Raw genomic sequence first — 21,812 nt, 5'->3', positions numbered from 1 at the left:
GCCATTCATCATCATGACCACCTGATATTCAGCAATATTTTAAAAACTTAACGTTTTCGAAAATACCTGCGATAACTAATGCTATCAGCAGATGGTGCTTGTTGTTGGAGCCCCGCTATTTCCTATGGGAAGGAGTTCCAGGGATGCGAAGATGGACTAGAGCAGACCCCTTCGCCACCTCCTCACTGCATGACCAATGGTTCTGCACATATGCGACCCGGGCAACAGAAGAGATAAGTAACGCTCCTACAGAAGTAGCAGTGTTACTGATCGCAGGGTCAACGGAATTGCTGGATAATAAGTATCCACCGCGGCGAGTTGGATACTTAATATAGACCCCGATGATGAATAGACTCCAGTGTACACAGGTATGCCCGTGATATCTGCTGGGTGACATGCTGCCAGATAAAATGTCTGTCGGACTGACAGGCATTTTATCTGACAGTGTATTCCCATCATTAGGGAGATTAGAGGTGACCAATTTGTTAACTGTTCTATATCATAATTAAGGCCTACTGTAAGTTTTAGAACACAAAGTAAAAATGTTAACACCTTATATAATGCAGCATATCCTTTTCATGGGTTACACCCACCTATGCCTTAAGCTGGGTACACATTAGACAATGTATTGGACAATTTGGCAATTTAAGACAGATCGGAACGACAAATCGTCCACATCGTCAAATGTGTATGCTCATATGCGCGCTCCTGTGCGTTGTTTGTCACATCTTCAGATTGGCCTTCATTACAAGATTAAATGAATGACACCATGATTGTGGATGTGGCAGGGGAATGACATATCGGGTGGTCGTACACCACACCGGGTGGTCATACAGTTTTACTATCCGAAGTGCGTCGAGTGAAGTAAGCCTGCAAGGGCACACATTGGGTCGCATGTTCTGAACTTGAGCCGACCTTGTTTCTCCCTTTGCCATCGCGGGTCACATGGTTGTGACATCATAGGTCCTTTAGCCTACTTGAATTTAGACCTAACCAGCAGCCAATGGGTTTAAGAGGCAGCAGTACATTCAACTTTCTCATGATAGTTCACTTAAAAGAATGTCTGATCTGCTTAAGTTATTATTAAAATATCTGTCTATCTTCAATTAATATTTCCAATATTATTGTGTATAGAATTCAGCATACAGTATATATTAATGCTGGGCATACACTCTACAATTATCTGTCAGATATCTGTCCAATCTGGCTGGTTGGAATGAAAACCTGGTACTGTATGGGAGCAAATGACAGTCAACTATTTGCTCACAAACACTGGAAAACAAGATAAAAGTGGTCGTTCAGACAAACTGGATAAATCAAATGAATTTAACCAATTTGGACACTTGTTTTTGTCCGTTTTCCAGTGTTTAAGACCATATATTTGATTGTCATTTACTCACATATATTACCAGGTTTTTATTCCAACCAGCCAGATTGGACAGATATCTGATAGATAATTGCATAGTGGATGCCCAGCATAAGATGTAAATATGTTCAGATTGGTCTTATCTACTCTTCCCTTTAAAATCAATGTAAGTATTGTCCTGACATCGCCAGCTGTGGCTTTGTTGGGACACATTTTAAATTTAGCTTTGATGCATGGATAATTGACAATTCACTTGCTGACATTTTTCCTCTCTCTCTCTCTTTCTCTCACTCTCTCTTTCTCTCTCTCTCCAGGTATTTTCCCTCTCTGAATCATTATTCAATCACAGCTGTTCTCATTCCCTACGGGCTGCGAGGAGGGAGAAATATAAAGGCACAGACTTGACAACGTGTGCATGTGAGGAATCGGGGGGCAGGCAGAAAAGATGAGAGGCAGAAACATGCTGTGAGGGAGAACAGGCATGTAGGCTATGAGAGGGGAGCAGCGGAATATTGGGAGTGACAATCTCTCAGGAAGCTACTGCTATATATATATTTGGACTTTCCCTGGTTCAAACTTGAAAGAGGACCAGGCAGCACCCAGAACGCTGGTAATCCTGGAGATTCCGGTGAGTAGAGCGGTTTCTTGTTTTGTAAGCTATTAACCCCTACTAGTACAGTTCTGCTACACACCACCAAGCGATGCGTCCCTGACTCTGGTGCTGAAGGTCTACCCAGTACCCACAGTACAAGGGCTTCGCAGAGATCTAACATTGTCCTAGTCTGCAGTCCCTGTCTCCAACAGCAGCTCTCAATGTCACGGATGGATACAAACTACTACTGCTCACTCGCTGCTAACCATTTAATTAGGAGAATGTTTCATTTCACAGTTTTCAGACAACAGCGTACATCCTGATAAATAACCTCACAAGTGGGCTTTCATACTGAAGCCTACATTACAATGAACAGCTCTCAGACATGTAGGGCAGAAGAGCATCACACTGGTTTTCCAGGAAAGCAATATTTCCCATTACAGATATGACATAATGCTAGTAGATTATTAAGCAGAAAAGAAAGGTTTTCTGTGTTTTGTTTTTTTATAACTAAATGCTATAAGAAAGTGTTATGATGCAATGTAATGTAGATTTATAATGGCTCAAAGCTATAAAGCCATCATTATTTTTTTGGTTTTGCTTTGTTTTATTTTTCTTCTCTTTTTGGAGTCTGGCACAACTACTGTTTGTAAAATACATCCGTAATTTGCATGCGTTTATTCATACAAGGAGCAATCACGGAGATTGCTAGGTACTTCAGGTAGTCAGGGGGATTGATACTATTTCAGGGAGTCTCCCTGACAATCAGGGAGAGTTGGCAAATGTGTTTATGGCATTGGTTCCCATCATAGGTGGTTGGGGTAAATACAAGGAAGAAATTTAGACAGCAGGCTCTCCTGAATAAAGACCTAGGGCCAAATATAATAGGGTGAGAGTTTAGATAATGTGAGAGTTTAGCAATAAAACTCTCACACTATTACATTGATCGAGTTGTATTTTCAAAACAGGAAACACCTGGATGAGAGTTTGAGGGGTCTATTTACTAAGCAGTGTTAGGAGACAGAGTGAAAAGTGATAAGAAAGTGATAAGGTGTCAGCCAATCAGCTCCCAACTGCCATCTCACAGGCTGTTTTTAAAAATGACAGTTGGGAGTTGATTGCCTGGCAGCTTATCACTTTCTTATCACTTTTCACTCTGTCTCCTAACACTGCTTAGTAACTAGACCCTTAAATCTTTAAAGTTTTTTTTTTGAGTCTGAAAAACATGCAAGTTTGTATGCTCTATGACTTAATTACATTGGCTGAGTTTAAAAATGTAACATTTTCAAATTTCTCACCCTATTACATTTCTCACATTTTCTACACTCTCACCCTATTACATTTGGCCTCTAGGGTTAAACATGGACTGATGTTTTAAGTTGGTAGGATAAAAGCAGATTAGATGAGCCAAAGCTGTTCTGATCTGCCATCAATGTCTCTGTGTGTCTGACTGTCATTAGCACTCACCCTCTGTTATGACATATTACTGAACAGTTGTTTTATCATATGAGGTAATATTATTAAAAGGTTCCGGTGTGGAAGATTATAGAGATTTTTATGTCGGATACAAAAATATTCTATTGGTTGTAAATTTAGATGCTGTAGGTGCATCAGCAGCACAGATGTGTAATTAGATATTTCTGGTTATGCTTCTCCTGCAGAGGTTCCCTGGAGTTCTTTGAGTAAATAATTTGTGAGTGGAATTCCATATCGGGTATCTGGATTTAACCCTTTGTTGCTCTCAGACAAAGCTCATCTAGTGAGTCTTGTATCGATAATGTAGAACAAGTAAAGTAAGAATTAAATATGATAATTTGAGCTTTAAGTCAATGTATATGACTAAATAAAATCAAATGTGCATGTGCGAATCGGTCTCGCCAAGACTAGTCTTGGTCCAGCTCAGCATTTTGGCTGTGTAAAACTTTGTGATTACAGTGTATTGTTACTTTCTCAGTGCCCTCAATGCTGATAACATGACCTCTATGAGTGACTAATTGAAGATTCTGCTCTCTCTGGGACAAATGTACTAAGCTCTGGAAAGTGATAAATTGGAGAGTTATAAACTACCAATCAATCAGCTCCTAACTGTCATTTTTCAAACACAGCCTGTAACATGACAGTTAGGAACTGAGTGGCTGGTAGTTTATCACTCTCCAAAGCTTAGTACATCTCCCCCCTAACATACTGTCTCTTTTTTTGCATAGTACAAGCACAGCAGCAATTGAGTCAGTAACAACATGCAAACACAGAGCATTTTTATATTAAAATGGTACATACTAAAAAAGTATTGGTTAGAGTAAGTGAAGAAAACATGAATAAAAATGTGTTTCTGCTTCCTTAGGACCCCCACTATTTGTTGTATTTAGCAGTTACTTATAGCCAGGATCTCTGCCACTCATGTTTGATGATGTTCATCTTCCTCCATAGCAGGGGAGTTCTGTTACAGCACCTATAAGAGCTATTTCACACACTCCGGTTTTGACCGGGCGGCAAAAAGCTGCCCGGTTTTCAGCCTGGTGTAAAATCTAGTACATGCAGGAATTCAGCGGGTCCTTTCACATGGCACGGCCACGGCACGGTCGCCGTGTTACAGCCGGAAAAAACTACTATGCAGGACGGTGCCGTGCCGTGGCCGTGCCGTCCCTGCACGCCAGTAGTGTGAAAGAAACAATGTTTCCTTTCACACACACTGGCTTCTGCCGGCCGGCCTTGTGCAGCAGCTGCTTCTGTGCATGCCCAATAGGATAAATAAATAAAAGCGGCTCAAAGCCGCTGATTGTGAAAGGCACAGAGTGCCTGAAAAACCCCGGCCAGCTACCGCCCGGTTCTTGCCTGGCCGGCCAGAACCGGAGTGTGTGAAATAGCTCTAAGGCTGTCAATTAGAGTGTCTTTGCTGGATCTCACCTACAGGGGAGGGATCCCCAACAAGGTACTATTATTCTGAAGGGATTTACTAAAATGTATCCATACAACTAAAAACTTAGGCACATACACACTGTATAATTAGCTGTCAGATAATATGAGAATTTCATGACCCGACAGACGATTGATTTATCTGACAGAAATACGTACACATTATACAGTCTCGTTGCATGATTGCATCCTCTAGGACACTCACAAGGTGTGATAAGTCTCATCCCATTATCGTAAACATTTTGCAGTGTGTATGCGCTGACAACCAATATCTGTGCAGCTTGTACAAGGACATGATCTTTCCATCCAATCAATAGGACAGATAAATAAGAGGATCGGAAGAAACAACTGTACAGTGTGTACACGTTAGTATTGGAGGTTTTCCTTGCAAGGACAAATTGTGAGTTCATCGCATCTAAAGTATAAATTGTACAGTGTGTACTTACATACTGGAATAACTATATATATATACAGTCAGGTGCATAAATATTGGGACATTAACAGAATTTTCATATTTTGGCCTCTATTCACCACCACAATGGCTTTGAAATGAAATAAACAAGATGTGCTTTAACTGCAGACTTTCAGATTTCATTTGAGGGTAATTACATCCAAATCCGGTGAACGGTGTGGGAATTACGACGGTTTCTATATGTGCCTCCCACTTTTTAAGGGGCCAAAAGTAATGGGACTATCAACTCAAAAGCTATTTCATGGACAGGTGTGAGATTTCCCCTCGTTATTTCATTATCAATTAAGCAGGTAAAAGGTCTGGAGTTGATTCTAGGTGTGACATTTACATTTGGAATCAGTTGCCGTCGACTCTCAATATGAGATTCAAAAAGCTGTCACTATCAGTGAAGCAAACCATCATTAGGCTGAAAAATCAAAAGAAACCCATCAGAGAGATAGCAAAAAGATTAGATGTGGCCAAATCAACTGTTTGGAACATTCTTAAAAAGAAAGAACGCATCGGAGAGCTCAGCAACACCAAAAGACCCGGAAGACCACAGAAAACAACTGTGGTGGATGACAGAAGAATTATTTCCCTGGTGAAGAAAAACCCCTTCACAACAGTTGGCCAAATCAAGAACACTCTCCAGGAGGTATTTGTATATGTGTCAAAGTCAACAATCAAGAGAAGACTTCACAAGAGTGAATATAGAGGGTTCACCACAAGATGTAAACCATTGGTGAGGAAGACCAGATTAGAGTTTGCCAAACAACATGTAAAAAAGCCATTACAGTTCTGGAATAACATCCTATGGGAGTTGTATAAGAGTATGGAGAAGGAAAGGAACTGCTCATGATCCAAAACATACGACCTCATCAGTGAAGCATGGTGGTGGTAGTGTCATGGCGAGGGCATGTATGGCTGCCAATGGAACTGGTTCCCTTGTATTTATGGATGATGTGACTGCTGACAAAAGCAGCAGAATGAATTCTGAAGTGCTTCAGGCAATATTATATGCTCATATTCAGTCAAATGCTTCAGAACTCATTGGACGGCGCCTCACAGTGCAGATGGACAATGACCCGAAACATACTGCAAAAGCAACCAAAGAGTTTTTTAAGGCTAAAAAGTGGAATTGTATGCAATGGCCAAGTCAATCCCTTGACCTGAATCTGATTGAGCATGCATTTCACTTGATGAAGACAAAACTGAAGGGACAATGCTCCAAGAACAAGCAGGAACTGAAGACATTTGCAGTAGAGGCCTGGCAGAGCATCACCAGGGATGAAACCCAGCATCTGGTGATGTCTATGCGTTCCAGACTTCAGGCTGTAATTGCCTGCAAAGGATTTGCAACAAAGTATTAAAAAGTGAAAGTTAGATTTAGGATTGTTTAGTTTGTCCCATTACTTTTGGCCCCTTAAAAAGTGGGAGGCACATATAGAAACCGTTGTAATTCCTACACCGTTCACCTGATTTGGATGTAATTACCCTCAAATTCAATCTGAAAATCTGCAGTTAAAGCACATCTTGTTTGTTTCATTTCAAAGCCATTGTGGTGGTGAATAGAGGCCAAAATATGAAAATTCTGTCAATGTCCCAATACTTATGCACCTGACTGTATATATATATATATATATATATTTATATATATATATATATATATATATTTATATATATATATATATATATATATATATATATACGTATATATATACATTATGCGTATGTGTGTGTAACAGAAAGTTGTAATTTAAAAGTTGTGTATCATTTAAGATGCTCACTGCAGTGTCCTGTATGACTGATCCAAATATATCCAGTGAATAATAGACATGTGACCTAGCAATTACAATTTTATCTAATATTTTAGTTTTGATGCACATAAAACCTTTATACACATACGTATATGTTATTAATAGCTCTTTAATATTAGCAGGTAACACATTCTGTAGTATTGCAGTATACATTGAACAATTAGGCAGAAATTGCAACATGTGTTGACCAATACATACTATGATGGCTTATAAGGATCTTGTTTGCATTATTTTGACATAATCATTTTCAAACATGTTTTTAAAAGTAGTTGGAAGAAGGGCATTCTCAGTTTGTGTGAATAGTTATAATTTATACTGCAATAAGAAGCTCGGTGACATCAGTTCAGTCTATGCACTGGAATAGATTGATACGGTGGAATAGGGTGAGGGCTGATTGCCAGGATCGGCCTCTGTGACCAGAAAAAAGTAACTTATATTTTAACTTTAGTGGCTCTTTAAGACTTTTTAAGTCAACAAAAAACAGTAATAATTAACTAATCACCCTGACTGAAATTCTGAAATAGTCAAGGAAGAGTTTTAAAACATAATTCCACATACTGTACAACTAAAAATGTACTTTGGGTGAAGTTAGGTGAGATCAATAAACCTTACCTGCCTCCTATCCAACAGGTCCCACGATAAACTCTACTGGTGAAAGAAGGAAATCTTTTCTTGCTTGGAATTGACATTTCTCTAATACCGCATTATCCATAAGGAAAGAGATCCTCCTGCTCAGGCCATTATAGCCATCATGGGAGAGAGGAGGTTAAATTAAATTTAATTTTGGTTTTTTTATTCATCTTGTCTAGCTTCACCCAAACCTTGTTATAGTTTTTGGTGGTATCTGACTGAAATGGTGAACTGCACCTCTAACAGCTGAGCCTCTTTAGGTCTGCATTTAGCAAATAATATACAGTATACATGAGTATATCCATGTAATTTGTCATAGCGGAAAGCAAGAGAATGAGCTATCGTCCTGCATTGATAGAGGATGAGTCCTGTAGCAAGTAACTATAAAGGAAATAAAAGCTCATGATGTCAGTATAGAGTCGTTAGGGTAGAGATAACCGTATTATTGTAACTAGATGCAGGCTAGCATTATTAGTTCCTGTGTTTTTCTAGGTCATGTAATATTTGTTGAATCTAGGTCCTAATCGTACTGCAATGTGATTTTGATCAGGAGACCACATCAGCAAAGGATACACGTGACTAATGCGTAGCAGTCCACCCAAGGGCTTTAAGCAATATGGAAGTGACCTGAATTTAAGTCTCCTTTAGTATATCTGTCACTCTTCCTTTAACCCTTTCACTACTAGAAACATCTGTTCCGCTCAGTATCAGTTATTTTTTTACTGTAAGCACAGAGACTCTTTTTTATCTGCCAGAGAATCAGACTCATGTTTTGTAAATAGTAATTGGTAATGTCAGTATAATAACCATAAATTCCTCCTAGGTATACTCCAGCTTAGTCTTAATATTTCTGTTTCTTTTTTTTGTACGGCCCAGTTCCTGTTCTTTCATGCTGTCCTTGTTGTACCGCATGGTTAGTTCATGTGGGCGTTGGTTGCTTAGTAACCAGAACTCATCAAGCTGAGTGCTAACGAATTGGTAGATAGGTGCGATACTTGTGATGCTGAGATTAACCCCCTATTGTCCTCATAGCTCCCGTATTGGAAATGTAGATCAGAATCTGAATTGTTTTATTTAATCAGTGTGCACGTGTCTGCATAGATATAGACTGTTCCCAGCCAGTGTTTCTCCTCAGAGCAGGGCTGAATATAAAGCACGTTCTGCATGTATTGCAGTTTTAGGATCATTTATGTGCCTCTGCAATTCTCAAAATAGATCCCTGCACATTCCCTGAGTGAATGCAGTAATGTAGTGAAAATCATTCTTGCCCTCATTCAGGAAGAGTATTGGGGGGTTATAACTATAAGTTGGGGGGTTATAACTATAAGCGGTCTTGAAACATTTTCCTCTAACTTCGCAAAATACTACACGTACATTTCAGGACTCATTCAGGGGAGCATTTTGGCAGAAGTGTGTTTGAAACTGACTGAGGTAGGGGCCAACCCATACCATTGCGTTGGGATCATTGATCCCTACTGTACTATGCTGTTTACATGAGTAGAAGTGTAAGCTATGTCAGAAGAAAGCACTGGGAAATCTTGTAGACGTTAGACGTCTTAGACTGTCCCACAGTTCATAGAAGTGTTCATGAACATCAGTGGTGTGCAGTCACCAGGAGCAGTGACTTCAATGCCTGCAGAGTTTTCACAGCATTCTGCAAATTGACTGTCTGATCAAGGTCCCTTTTGCACGCTGGCTGAATGTTCTGGAGACTCCGGGACTCTTCTGGATCTCCTTTCTTTATGTATCACAGCATTGCACAGTACACAGTGGAGAGCAGCACCTGTACTTGCCACTTAAACCTTTACCCTGAGATCACCTGGAAGAAGGTCCCAAAAGTAGGTATGTGTGAGCTAGGTGCTGGTCTACACTTTTTCTTGTTTAGGGAGGGGTGGGAGGTGGTTTACCAACTATATTATCCTTATAGCAAAACACATTGGAATTTTCAACCTTCCCTGTAATTTTTCTCCTTTATTTTTCAACTTTAGTTTCCTTGCCCCTCTCTCAATGTCTCCCTCCCAACAGAGCCTCCAGATGTTCATTTAGTAGCAATACACTCTGCACCAAAAGCAGGGATTGGTACTGGATGGATTGTGGGGAGATCATGCCGTGCCTACCCCCCTTATCCCCCCCCCCCCCCCGCCGCTTTGGAACTGAGCAAGCATATCTGAATCTGCAAGCTGAACTGCACTTGGTAACATTCCTTTAGCTGTCTTATTCAAGCTTAGCTCTAAAAAAATAAGCGTTTTAGGTTTACAACCTTGCATCATGTGTAAAGCTGGGTACACACTGAGCGATGTGTACCCAGCCGATATGTCAGGCCGCCGGGCAGACATATCGGATCCTGGGTACACATCAGAATGATGTCATTAAAGACAGAACGATCGATCGCAATATCGTCAGGTTTGATGTTCAGCGCATGCACATGCGAACGCGGGAGCGGGCATATTGTACATACACACTGCTCAATATGCACGATATGTTGTTACGATTTGGTAAGGGGTGCCTCTGGTTGGTGGTCTAGCACCAAATCAAATTTTTTATGGTCAGTGTAATGTAAATATGTGCACAAACAGAAGCCCAAACCTGTCCACCACTATATAACCAAACCTAAGGATGACAGGTCAGCACAATTTATATCACTCTACTACTTCACTACATTTTTTTCTGAATTTCTCAATAACAAACTTTTGGCTTAGGGGTGCCATGAAAACAATGCTGATACACTAGGGTGCCGTGATTCCAAAAAGTTTGGGAACCACTGCCCTAGAACAAAGAGCTTGCAGGTTATAGATTCCTGCAAACTAATGTTTGTTTGTCGGGAGGCTTGCCACCTAGCAACAGCTGGTAGGCAGTCTACCAAATACCTGGTGGTTGCTCCTTAGCAGCTCGATCCTTTGGGAGTCAGAAGGTCTCCAATAGTGCTTCACGAAGATACGTGTGGAAGACCAACGAGCTGCTTGCATTTGGTACTGTAAAGACAAACCTTTAGCAGCTGCAGAAGTAACAGCAGCTCTAAATAATGAATGACCTTTAAAAAGGGAAGTGTCTATCCCTGAGCTCCGCATAGTGGAGACTATCCAACCGCATATCGTGGAAGGTCTAGCAGGGTGAATGGGCTTATGGCAGGTGATAATAAGACTGCAAATGCCACCTCTTAATGAGGTTGTGTAAGTTAGGCAAGATGATAGGCATTGAACTAGGCAAAGAATGAGGTCCGATTGGTTCCTAACTCGGTCAAATTCTACAAAGGGATTTCAAATTGAAATGGTTTTAGTGTGACCTTTAAGGATAATGCGGAAATTGTCCAGAATGAGGGTCTTCCAAGGTTCTGAGGTGTTTATCAGTGAAAACTCAGCAACCCTGGCTCTTAAAGACAAAGCCAGCAGTAAAGCGAGTTTCCTCGATAAACAGAATATGTCAGCGGAGGAAGATTTAGAAGCTAAAAAGTTCAGGAAAGGATCTATTTTCTATGTGGAAGAGTAGCATGGGCACGATAGCCTGAACAAGAAAATACCTTTAAACAATAGGTATAGCTTATTCTCTGTAAGGCCGGGAATTATGAGGGTTAAGGCAGAACCATAAGAGCGATTTGTAGCTGAGGTTAAACCATGTCGAATCTAGCAGCGAGAAAATCTAAGTTGAGTTCGGAAATTGAAGAGGCGGATACAGGTCATGTAGACCTGGTGTCTGGAACCAAAAGATTAGAGTCGGTTAACTGTCGAGTAGTGTTGCTATCCACATGCATTGGGGAAGTTCCTGAGGAAGGTCCGGAGTTCCCTGGAAGCAATCCTTTAATATATGCCTAGGGGAAGTTTGTGCCCCTTGGGGAGATGGGAGATCAAGGGGAATCAAATTCTGGAGCAGTGCAGGAGGGAAAAAAGCATAAGGGAGGGGATGATCGGTCCATGGTAAGGACATCGCATCCATGTGATCGGCCCATTGGGTCCAGACCTTGGGAAATCAAAGTTGGGGATTGCGCATTGGATGGGTTCACAAACAGGTCCATCTGCAGCTGACCAAAGTTTGCGACTTATTTTGAGAAAAATCTCTGGTTTAAGACTTTCTTGGTCTAATGTGAGTCTCTCTCTGGACAGGGAATTGTTAAGCTCATTTAACTCTTGGAACGTATGTGGCAGACAGAAGAATGGAGCATTCCATCGGCCAGTTCCAGATCTACAGTATACCGCCTCTCATCAGAGAAGGAGATATCGAGTGCCTCCCATTCTTTTGAAGTAGGAAACCAATCTGGACAGAGATCTCCCAAATATGTGGGGGCACTAAAGAGAGCAGTGCTAACTTGGCCACTCTCAGCTCCAGAAGGTTGATGTAGTTCACAGATTCCTGGGGCGACCACCTTCCTATTACCGCCTTGTGTTTTGTAAATGCACCCCAGGCTGTGAGAGAAGCATTGGAGGTGGTGTCAATGTCTGCACCCAAACTCACCAGCTATTGCTAAGTGGCAAGCCTCCTGACGAACAAACAGCAATGTCCTAAAGTTCCATTAGTGACAGCAGAGAATGGAAAATGCAGATTGTCATAAGAGATGCACTTTAGCATCTGTCAGAGCAACAATGTTTTGACAGATGACTAGAATTGCACAAAGTACTAAGAAGCCAGTCACCATTGTTATGAACCCATGGTCTTTTCTTTTGTGATTTGAGGGCCTAGATAACACTGCAGATAAACTTGCAGTTCAGATCCTCAACGCAGTTAGATGTTTGATTGCCACCAACTGGAAGCGCATTGAAGTTCCTTCCCTGCGTGCGTTTGTGTCCGAAATTTGATACCTAGCTGCGATAGAAAAAATTACAACGTACCTAAATAACAAATAACCTAAGTTCCTACAGGTTTGTGGACTATGGTATTCTCTTCACAATTCCTCCCTCCGCTCTACCTTTTCCACAGGACTGTCAGACCTTTGGTTCTAATATCACCAGCGTCTCCATGTTGATCCCTTTGTTTCCAGCGTTACTCTCTGGCATCTATACTGTGTTTCTCCATCAGTGTCTCCCCACCTTTGGGTTCCCCCTTCCCTTCTCCTGCTTTCCTTCCTCCTGCTACCCTATTATTTTCTTTTCCTTTAGTGTTTTTTTCCAGTTTTACTATACACTCATCTGTAATTATGATAATGTCCTGGTGTTCTCTGCCTCATTCTGATATTTCTGCACTTGCTGCCATTATCTGATTTCTGCATTTTGTGGTTTGTCTATCAATGTGTTGTTTTGTTCCAGTGTTATATTTAGTTTTGTATAAAATTATAAATATATAAAAAAATGTGTATAAAAAATACTCAAGCTCTCAGACAAGAATCCTGCGTACTAACAGAGCTCCTATAAAAATCTCACACATTGTAACTCGTACTAGTGGGCATGTAAGGAAAACTTGTACCCGGTTGGCCATTTGGACACTTCAAGCATTCTTTTTACTTTGTCTTTATTGTTTTCTACCTGGGACAGGCCCTGGCATACTAATGGATGGCCCCCGCCACTGGACTGCTTTGTGGTGGATGCCACCTCCCCAGGGACCAGCCACCTTATTAAAACAGGCTGATCTGTCCTGGCCTACTAACTGCTAACAACACCTCCATAATGTACCTGTGATGGCACATGCACTGCACTGCCCCAGCATTCAGTAACTGAGGGGCCTATTCATCAACGGATAAATGGCCCAGTAACCATGCGGAAATTATTTAGGTTACCGGGGTATTCATCGTCAGGGGTCCGACTTTTCGGAGTTTGCTTCCGAGAACAAGCACCATCTTCAGACGGCGCTTGCTCTCATAGCCCCGCTCCTTCCTAAGGGAAAGAGGGGATCCTTCTGCCGCCTTCTCACCACCTCCCCTGCGGCTTTGCGCATCTGTAACTGCGATACTAACCGAGGGGACAGCTACTTTTCGGAGCAACTGTCCCCGCACCGGAGCAATGATGAATTTCTCCGGTGTCAAGTTTCCCCTGCTGCGAGTTGGATACTTAAGTACTTAATCATCGGGGGCCATACAGTCTCTGATGATGAATAGGCCTCTAGTTGTGCTCAGCTCATCCATTCATAGCTCAGCCCATAATCTACTAACTCTGTATTATATATCAGTTTCTGGGAAGCTCCATATATTGTATATTGCTCCCTAAAATGCCTACCTTGTATACAGTCGCTAAGTTAAAGTAGCCTTATCTACCACCGATTTGGCTAGAGTTGATGGTTTGCTAACCCTGAATATGTTTTGTTGTTAGCCTGGCAACAGTTGGCTTGATCCTACCTGGATGAGGCCACATTAAGTTCCCTATTCAGCCCTGCTTGTACTTCTCTCCTGAGAAAATTTTATAGACTCTACATTTTGGGATACCGCTGCAAGTTACCCCTCAGAGGTTCTCTTATCATAGGTGTCGCTATTATTCAGGGGTATATTACTAAAGTGTGGGTTTTTAGAAGTGGAGATATTGCCCATAGTAACCAATCAGATTCTAGCTGTTATTTTCTAGAAGGTGCTAGATAAATGTTAAGTAGAATCTGATTGGTTGCTATGGACAACATCTCCATTTCTAAAAACCTACACTTTAGTAAATATACCCCTAGTGTTACAGATAACTGAAGTGTCTTTGGGGGATCCAGCATGTGCAGGGCCAGAACTTAGAGGAGGGCAAGTGGTGCCACCGCCGACGGTGCAGAGCCTAGGATGCAGCACCATCACTCCCGCACAGCACATGCTTTTGGCTTGCAGGGTACATGAAATGGCACCCCGCAGTCTACAAAACAGCCATAGGACGTTTAGCTTGTTGCTTACCAAGCAGCCAGGAGTTTTCTGAGGGCTCCCTGTGCAGTCTGCTTTTTTTCTTGTCCTGGCTGCCCTTCCCCCTCAGCGTGACATCATGTTCGGAAGCACATGCGGCGCAGGTGGTGAATCATCCTGTTATGACCCTAAGCATGTGGGGACATGTTGAAGTGACAAAAAAAAGAAAATCAGGGCAGTGTCATAGGACATACAAGTGAACATGGAGGGCAGCATTTAGGCAACTACAATGCATGGCCATCAATTTTACACTGGGGGTTAGCACACAGTACTGAATTATAGTGCATGGATAATGACTTCATGGGCGGTATTCAATTGTTTAATGTGTGCCCAATCTCCCGTCTAAAGTAACAGGAGATCGCTGGGCGCTATTCAATTGATGTCTGTTATCGCGCTGATCATGCCCATAGAGGTCGGATTTAGCCATGTAAAATGGCTAACCCTGACCAAAGTGCTGGGCGTGATTTAGAAAAGTGCCCAAACAGGTCATTTTTTGCCCATTTCAGCTCGCACCCCCTGGCTATTTTGGAACTAGACGTTCTGGCATGCCCTCTGGCAGAATATGCTTTGCTCTGTAGTCCCACAACACTAAAGAGCCACAGGCACCAATAAAAGTAAAGTGTCATACACTACAGGCCATCTACCTGGTGTTTTGCATTCGGACCTGTCTGCTTCTCCGGAGTATGGCAGGAGAATGGAGTCCATCCATGTGGGAAGCTGGCACTGATATATAAAGGAAATATGTTATGTAATCGCAAGTCTGATATTTTAAGGTCTCTTAAAAAAGACGTCCCAAAAACTACATTTAAAAAAAATCTTATTTATATTTTGTAAAGCAACATAACAAGTCTAAACTGCCATTATCAAGATGTCCAGGGAACTGAATGAAGTTTATTCTGTTAAAAGCAAGTTATCCAGTTCAAATATTTGAGACCTTTTAATCATGAACAGCCCAACTATGGTCATATGTAATATTTTTATTTATTTATTTATCGCTGCCTATTCCAGCAAAATAAAAATTAAACCATTATCACAATTTATCGTAAAAACATTGTCCAGACAACTTATCGATACTCAATAATAATAGCCCAAATCAGTAAGACTTGACTTACCATTTTTGCCAGGCCAACCTTTGAGCTGCTTACTACATTTTGGCATTTATAATATATTGGAGTAAAAATTTTTAAAAAGTTTAAATAGAGTGAAAATTAAAGTTAAGATAGTTAAAGTTAAAACTATGTATACATTCCAAAATTATTTCTTCAAGGAATAAAGCATTTTTGAAGTGAATAAATTATTTTAATCACAATAGGTATTATGGCAGTACATTTGGGGAAGCATTCACTCAGAAAAGCCAGAGAATTTTACTGGCTTTAAGAATATTGCTATAGGGCAAAAAGGATTAAAATCAGAACACTGCACTTACTTCCATATCGCATCTATTGGCGGCCAGCAGGATTTCAGCAGACTAGTAGGAAGGTTATAAACACTGCTTTCTGCATGATTTATACTTATTCGTATGCATTAAGAAAATAACCAACAGATGGCGCCAAAACACAATTTAATCTGAAAATGAAGTAATGCTCATTTTTATATTTTATTACCATTTATTTTTATAGCACAAGCATAGTACGCAATTACATCTGGAATCAAACACAGTAATGAAACGAGACTGGATATTAATACACAAAGAGGTATGATACATGTACATGAATATACATATACCAAAACTTAAATCTTGTTCCTGGAGAACCTTTAAAATATTCAAAGTGGAGCAAGGTAAAGTTTAGAGTTTTAACAGCCCAGGACAAAAATATAAATTAAGTAAAAATAAAATAAAAGCAGTATTCCAATAGTTAGCTTAGAATAAGAAGCCAATTTATAATAAAATCAGCCTACTTTTAAAAAAAGAAACAAGGTAGAAAATATTCTACAGGTCCATGCTCCCTGCATCCAGGCACCTGGGATGTTTGCCCAGCCCTAAAACCTACCCTCATATGGGCAGCATTACAGACTGGCACAGTTGTAAAGTATATATATAATTTTTATATATTTTTTTACTGTTGCACAACATTGCAAACATGCCCACTGTAAGGTGGCTCACTGCAGGTCTGGGGTTAGGTTATCACTAGCCAGACAGAGCCCAATGATACTCGCAATGTTTCTTGCTGTTACATAGGAAGGTTAAAATAAGACGCAAGTTCATCAAGTTAATTCTTTCATTATTCTAATTGCATTGATCCAGAGGAAGGAAAAGAAAACCCCCAATGTTGCATGTGCCAATTTAGCCTTTCAGGGAAGAAAACAACATTTTCCTGGCCCTAAAAAGGGCAGTCGTGTATATATATGTATGTATATATATATATATATATATATATATATATATATATATATATATATATATATATATGTATGTCCCCTGGCTCACTCATCCACCAGGAATGTGCTACATTGATTATGACTTTCTCTTTATGATTGAATTGTATAATTTATGTAGCGTACTGAGTATGCATCGCAATCCGCGTGTATGAACCGGCCACTGCGATCGGGACTGCGATCGCAGTGACTACGCAGACCCATCGCAGAGTGATTGACAGGAAGTGCCGTTTGTGGGTGGTGATATGGGGGTGGTCGGGTTTATCCACTGCAATGTGCTACACAGCCTGAGGCCTCATAGCGTGCGCTGAAGTTAGCAATTCCTGAGTGAGGTCTGACCTGCCTCAACTTTGCGTATGGGTCCGATGGTACTCTATTGTACCGATGTTTTAGCAGTCTTGCTAACCATTATGTGCATGTAGGTGAAGTGGGTGTCCTTATGTAGTGCTGAGTTTACATTGCGATCACTATGGATTAGCATACTATCGCAGTTGAACTGCGTGCGTGCGCTATATTTCGATCGTAGTGAATCAGGCTCTTTGTGAGGTGTCCAAAATCATAGCCATTGTTCAAGGTGTGGTCTATCTAGTGACCTATACTTTAAAACTATGCACCAAATGCTTTTATTATCCTTATTATGCATTGTATGCTTTCATTTGCTTTAGCAGCTGCTTTCAGGAACTGTGTGCTTCTGCTCAGCGTTCTGTCAGCTAGTGTTAGTCCTTTTCCATCCATTTGTCTACTTTATATTGAATTGCTTTAATGGTTTGCTCTAAACATGTAGCAGCAAAACATAGTATTCATACTCTGCAATTTACCATGTGGCAAAAACTCTGCTACTAAGTTACAGTTGTCTTCTCCTCTTCACCAGCAAGAAATGCTGGCACTATGCCCATGCACAATGAGAGCTCACAATTCCCCAATTATTTGGTATTAGCCGGGGTAATGCCATATCAAGCTTTCCGACGCTTGGTAAATAGATCAGACACCACAGTCTCCATAGCAGGCTATGAGGACACATTAACAAATTAAAAGGTAGGGACTGCAAGAGACATCCATGATTTCTTTCCATTATCCCACTTCTTAAATAGAAGGAAGCATTAATAACCCCTCACAAAAGAGAAAGGGGTTATTGCTGCTTTATAAATAGACCCCTAAACATCAGTGGTCGTGGGTTTGTTTATAAACTAAGGCAACAACAAATATTTGAAATCACCTATTCTGTGATTTACCTTTTCTGTTTGTTTTTTTCTATATCCTGTTTTTTGTATATAAAAGCTGATAAAGAGTTGCAGCTCACCTGTAAGCTGAGTACACACTATGCAATCCATCCGGATCGGAACGATATAGCGTGTGGATCGCATAGTGTGTATGTCCGATTGCGCGTGACCACGTCCATTGCAATGTCCCATCTGCTGTGCTAAATGCAGCATGGAACGATGCATTTCGTCATTGTACACTGCAGTGTATATCATTACATACATCATGTCGTCCCTTCAGCTGGGCATACAATCATGTAGTGTATAACAAACTTTACAATGCTGTGGAACTTTTGGCAATTAAGAATTTGCAACATTGCTCAAAAATTGAAGCCAAATATGAAATTAAATTTGAGTTTTTTGTGCTTTTTCAACATATTGCATATTTAATAATGGAGCATTATGTCATAATCTAGATATTGACAGTGAAATACTAGTACATCACTCATGGTTTCCTACTAATTTTGTGTTGAAGATGCCAACACCCAGATGAGCCTCTGCTGTTTCAGAGATCCAGCATGGAAGTGCCACTTGCCAAAGACTTCCAATGGCAGACACTGGCACCTCTCTCCAGCCCCCGCGTGTATTGTTCACTGGTAGAATCTGGAGGACAAATCTTTGCCATTGGAGGATGTGATGATGTAGGAAACCCAATGAATTCTTTTGAGGTATTTTCCCCAGAAGTCAACCGCTGGACAAACCTGGCACCCATGCCCTCTGCCAGAGCTGGGGTCGCAGTGGTCTCAGTTGGCAAGAGAATCATGGTCGTTGGAGGAGTGGGGGAAAACCAGACACCCCTGAAGGTGGTAGAAGTCTATAACATTGATGAGGGCAAGTGGAAGAAGAAGAGCTCCCTACGTGAGCCAGCCATGGGAATATCTATCACTGTGAGAGGTATCTGTCTATTTCCTTCTTGTAGCAAGATTATATTTCTAACCTGAGCGATGACACTGTGCTGGGAATGTAGAAACACTATAATGCTTACTATACATCTTTGCATTAAGAATTACCTATCATTCTTAATACAACTTCAAACTACTCATTGACATGCACATGAGCTATAAATGTGTGCATTTTGCATAAAAAATGAAGTAGAAGACTCAGCACACCTAACCCTTGCCTTAGTCATAAAAATAAAATACTTATCTTAAGTAATTTTTCTCTACGTTATCAGTGCACTATATATTAAATAGGAGCCTATTCAGGGGCGTATTTATAATGGGTGCAGGGTGTGCATTGCACACGGGCCCCTGGGTCCAGGGGGGGCCCGCACCACACACCCTACACCCATAAAACCTACCTCTCCAGAGTCACACGTCGGCTCCGGTGTCTGCGCCCGGAAAAACGACTGGAAAATGGCAGCGTGGGCGTTTTCCTGTCATTTGCGCAGAGTCTATAAGTGCAGCGCTATCCGCGCGGACGGAGAGGAGGGGGCCCGTGTCGGAGACTGCACACAGGCCCCTTCCTCTCTAGAAATGCCCTAGAGCCTAGTTATCATTCAATATTTGCGGCATATGATGACAGTTTTCGTGGGATATCCGCAAATATTAAATATCCCCCAGATGTATTCCATTTCCGACAGTAACCATAACCCCCATAGTTTTTATGGGGGATGTGATGCTGTCAGATTTACAGTTTGGCCCCCGTAGCCTTGGCGATGGCACTTGTGCTGCTGCAGCGTATGGACTACACTGTGCAAAATTACCAGGAAAGAGTTCTGGAGGAACTCTCCCTGGCAATGGCCACCGCACATGCGTGGTTTATAGACTGCGAATGCAAAGTAGCCCCGATATGGGAGTGAAGAGACCGCTGATATGGTCACTGCACTCCAAGCACATCGCATGATTCCCTGTCATTATCACTGCAATGTAATCATAGGAGCTAATATCGCGCCCAGATCGCATTTCAAATGTGATTATTGATAAATGGGCCCCTTAGTCCTGTAAGTCTACAACATAGATCAACTCCTCACTGTGTTAGAGCTTAGGACACGATTCAGTTCAGACCCGCTCGCTAGGATGCGTTCGCTTGTAGCTGCTGATGGGTTGCAATGTGCACATGCGTACGCATCACACTGCGCGTGCACAAACTAGTCCAAGCGATCGGGAATCGTTTGCTCGCTGCGCATAGACTGCCTAGCTATGTGAGTGACAGGAGAAGCCGTTTGTGGGTGGTGACAGGGGTTGGTCTTTGAATGGAGGTGTGAACGTAGGCGTGCCTGAGTGACTCAACGCCATTTCAGAGACGTACATAATTAAGACGCAGCATCATAGTACACAACACCTGGCTGGATTTTACGCTGAAGTGCTTGCAGTAAGGTATGGTCAACCACAAGTGCTGTGTTCGCTTCCGATGGTACTCGCTGTTACCGATGGTTGCATAAACTTCCTGGAGATGACATGCACAAGTGGGGGTCTTAAGCCAGGCTGGTGGGCTTCTGCATACACAGGGCGACCACACGCCAAGACAGTGGTGGGCGTGCTTATGCCTTGCCATGCAATCGCCTGCCTTGCTGTTAGTTAGCCAAATTTGCATACGCGTCGAGCGAGTGAACGCATATAGCGAGCAGGCCTGAATTGGGCTTTTAGCTCCATGTCTTATGGGATACAGCCTAAAGAGATTTTTTGTTTTCCCTCTTTGCAGATTGCAGGGTGTATGCTGCTGGAGGAATGGGTTCAGATTTACGACCGCATTGTTTCCTTCAGCAATTTGACATGCTCAAAGATATTTGGGTCCATTTTGCCCCGATGCCAACACCCCGTTATGGCGCTACCTCCTTTCTCAGAGGCACTAATATTTATGTATTGGGTAAGCATTATGACCATCCCACACATTATTTTTTTGGTACACAGATCCTGACATGTATAGTATTTCCACATAAGGTGTCACTTTAAGCTGGCCACACCCAATATCATAAGCGTGTGGACTTACAATAATTTTAATTGATTTGATTGCTATTGGCAGTAAATCTGGCTACAAAATGGCCACTATAGGCCTATATGTGATCCTATTTCTACAACAGTAACATTTCCTTGTGAGTCAGAAAAGTAAAGCAACCACAGATTCTGTTAGTATAATTAAAAATCACTCAAACCAGTAGCAACAATGTATATAATAAATGAATTATATCTTTATTAAGACAAAGCAGCCAATGCTTATAAATTCAATAAGAGCAATAAAACACACATGTAAATAATGAAATTGCATGTAAATAATGGTTCCTAAAATGTATGAATATAGAGTCCCGGACTTTTGAACAACATTTGGTGAAACCCTCTGAAGAATTCCACCATACACAAATATATTTTTTGAACTGATGTTGATTAGTTCATCATCCGGTATAAAAGTTACAAAGTAATAAATGGGTGTCGATATTACCTTCCGTATAGTTAGATCAGACCCAGATCTGGGTATATGACCACAATGTGGATGATGGTTACCGTGGCTGAAGATGGCAGACCTCCCGATCTCGACCCAGCTGACGATGGAGATGCAGAGGGGAGTGGGTGGTCGCTCTAGTGCTCCAGGTCCGGCACAGGAGGGGCAAAACAATGTACTCCGTGCTCTATGAGTGAATGGGTCGTCTGACCAAGATGCACGTGCTCTACCCGGCCAGCGGGG

At 41.5% G+C, this 21,812-nt stretch overlaps 1 protein-coding gene across 1 annotated transcript in view; it reads left to right on the top strand.

The window, feature by feature from the left end:
- Positions 1-1,776: 1,776 nt before the first annotated feature.
- Positions 1,777-21,812, top strand: part of KLHDC8A (kelch domain containing 8A) — a 34,012-nt gene continuing 13,976 nt past the window's right edge. The window contains exons 1-3 of the mRNA XM_088479658.1: positions 1,777-1,994; positions 18,667-19,085; positions 20,835-20,999. Of these exons, the coding sequence (XP_088335784.1) occupies positions 18,710-19,085; positions 20,835-20,999 (541 nt within the window). The 5' untranslated portion in view covers positions 1,777-1,994; positions 18,667-18,709. The remainder of the gene's footprint in view (positions 1,995-18,666; positions 19,086-20,834; positions 21,000-21,812) is intronic.

Source organism: Taudactylus pleione, unplaced genomic scaffold (assembly GCF_031769625.1).
Source record: "Taudactylus pleione unplaced genomic scaffold, aTauple2 ptg000242l, whole genome shotgun sequence".
In the NCBI taxonomy this organism is placed as follows: Eukaryota; Metazoa; Chordata; class Amphibia; order Anura; family Myobatrachidae; genus Taudactylus; species Taudactylus pleione.
Note: the sequence above shows the minus strand (reverse complement) of the source record. Positions and strands in the feature narration are given on the sequence as shown.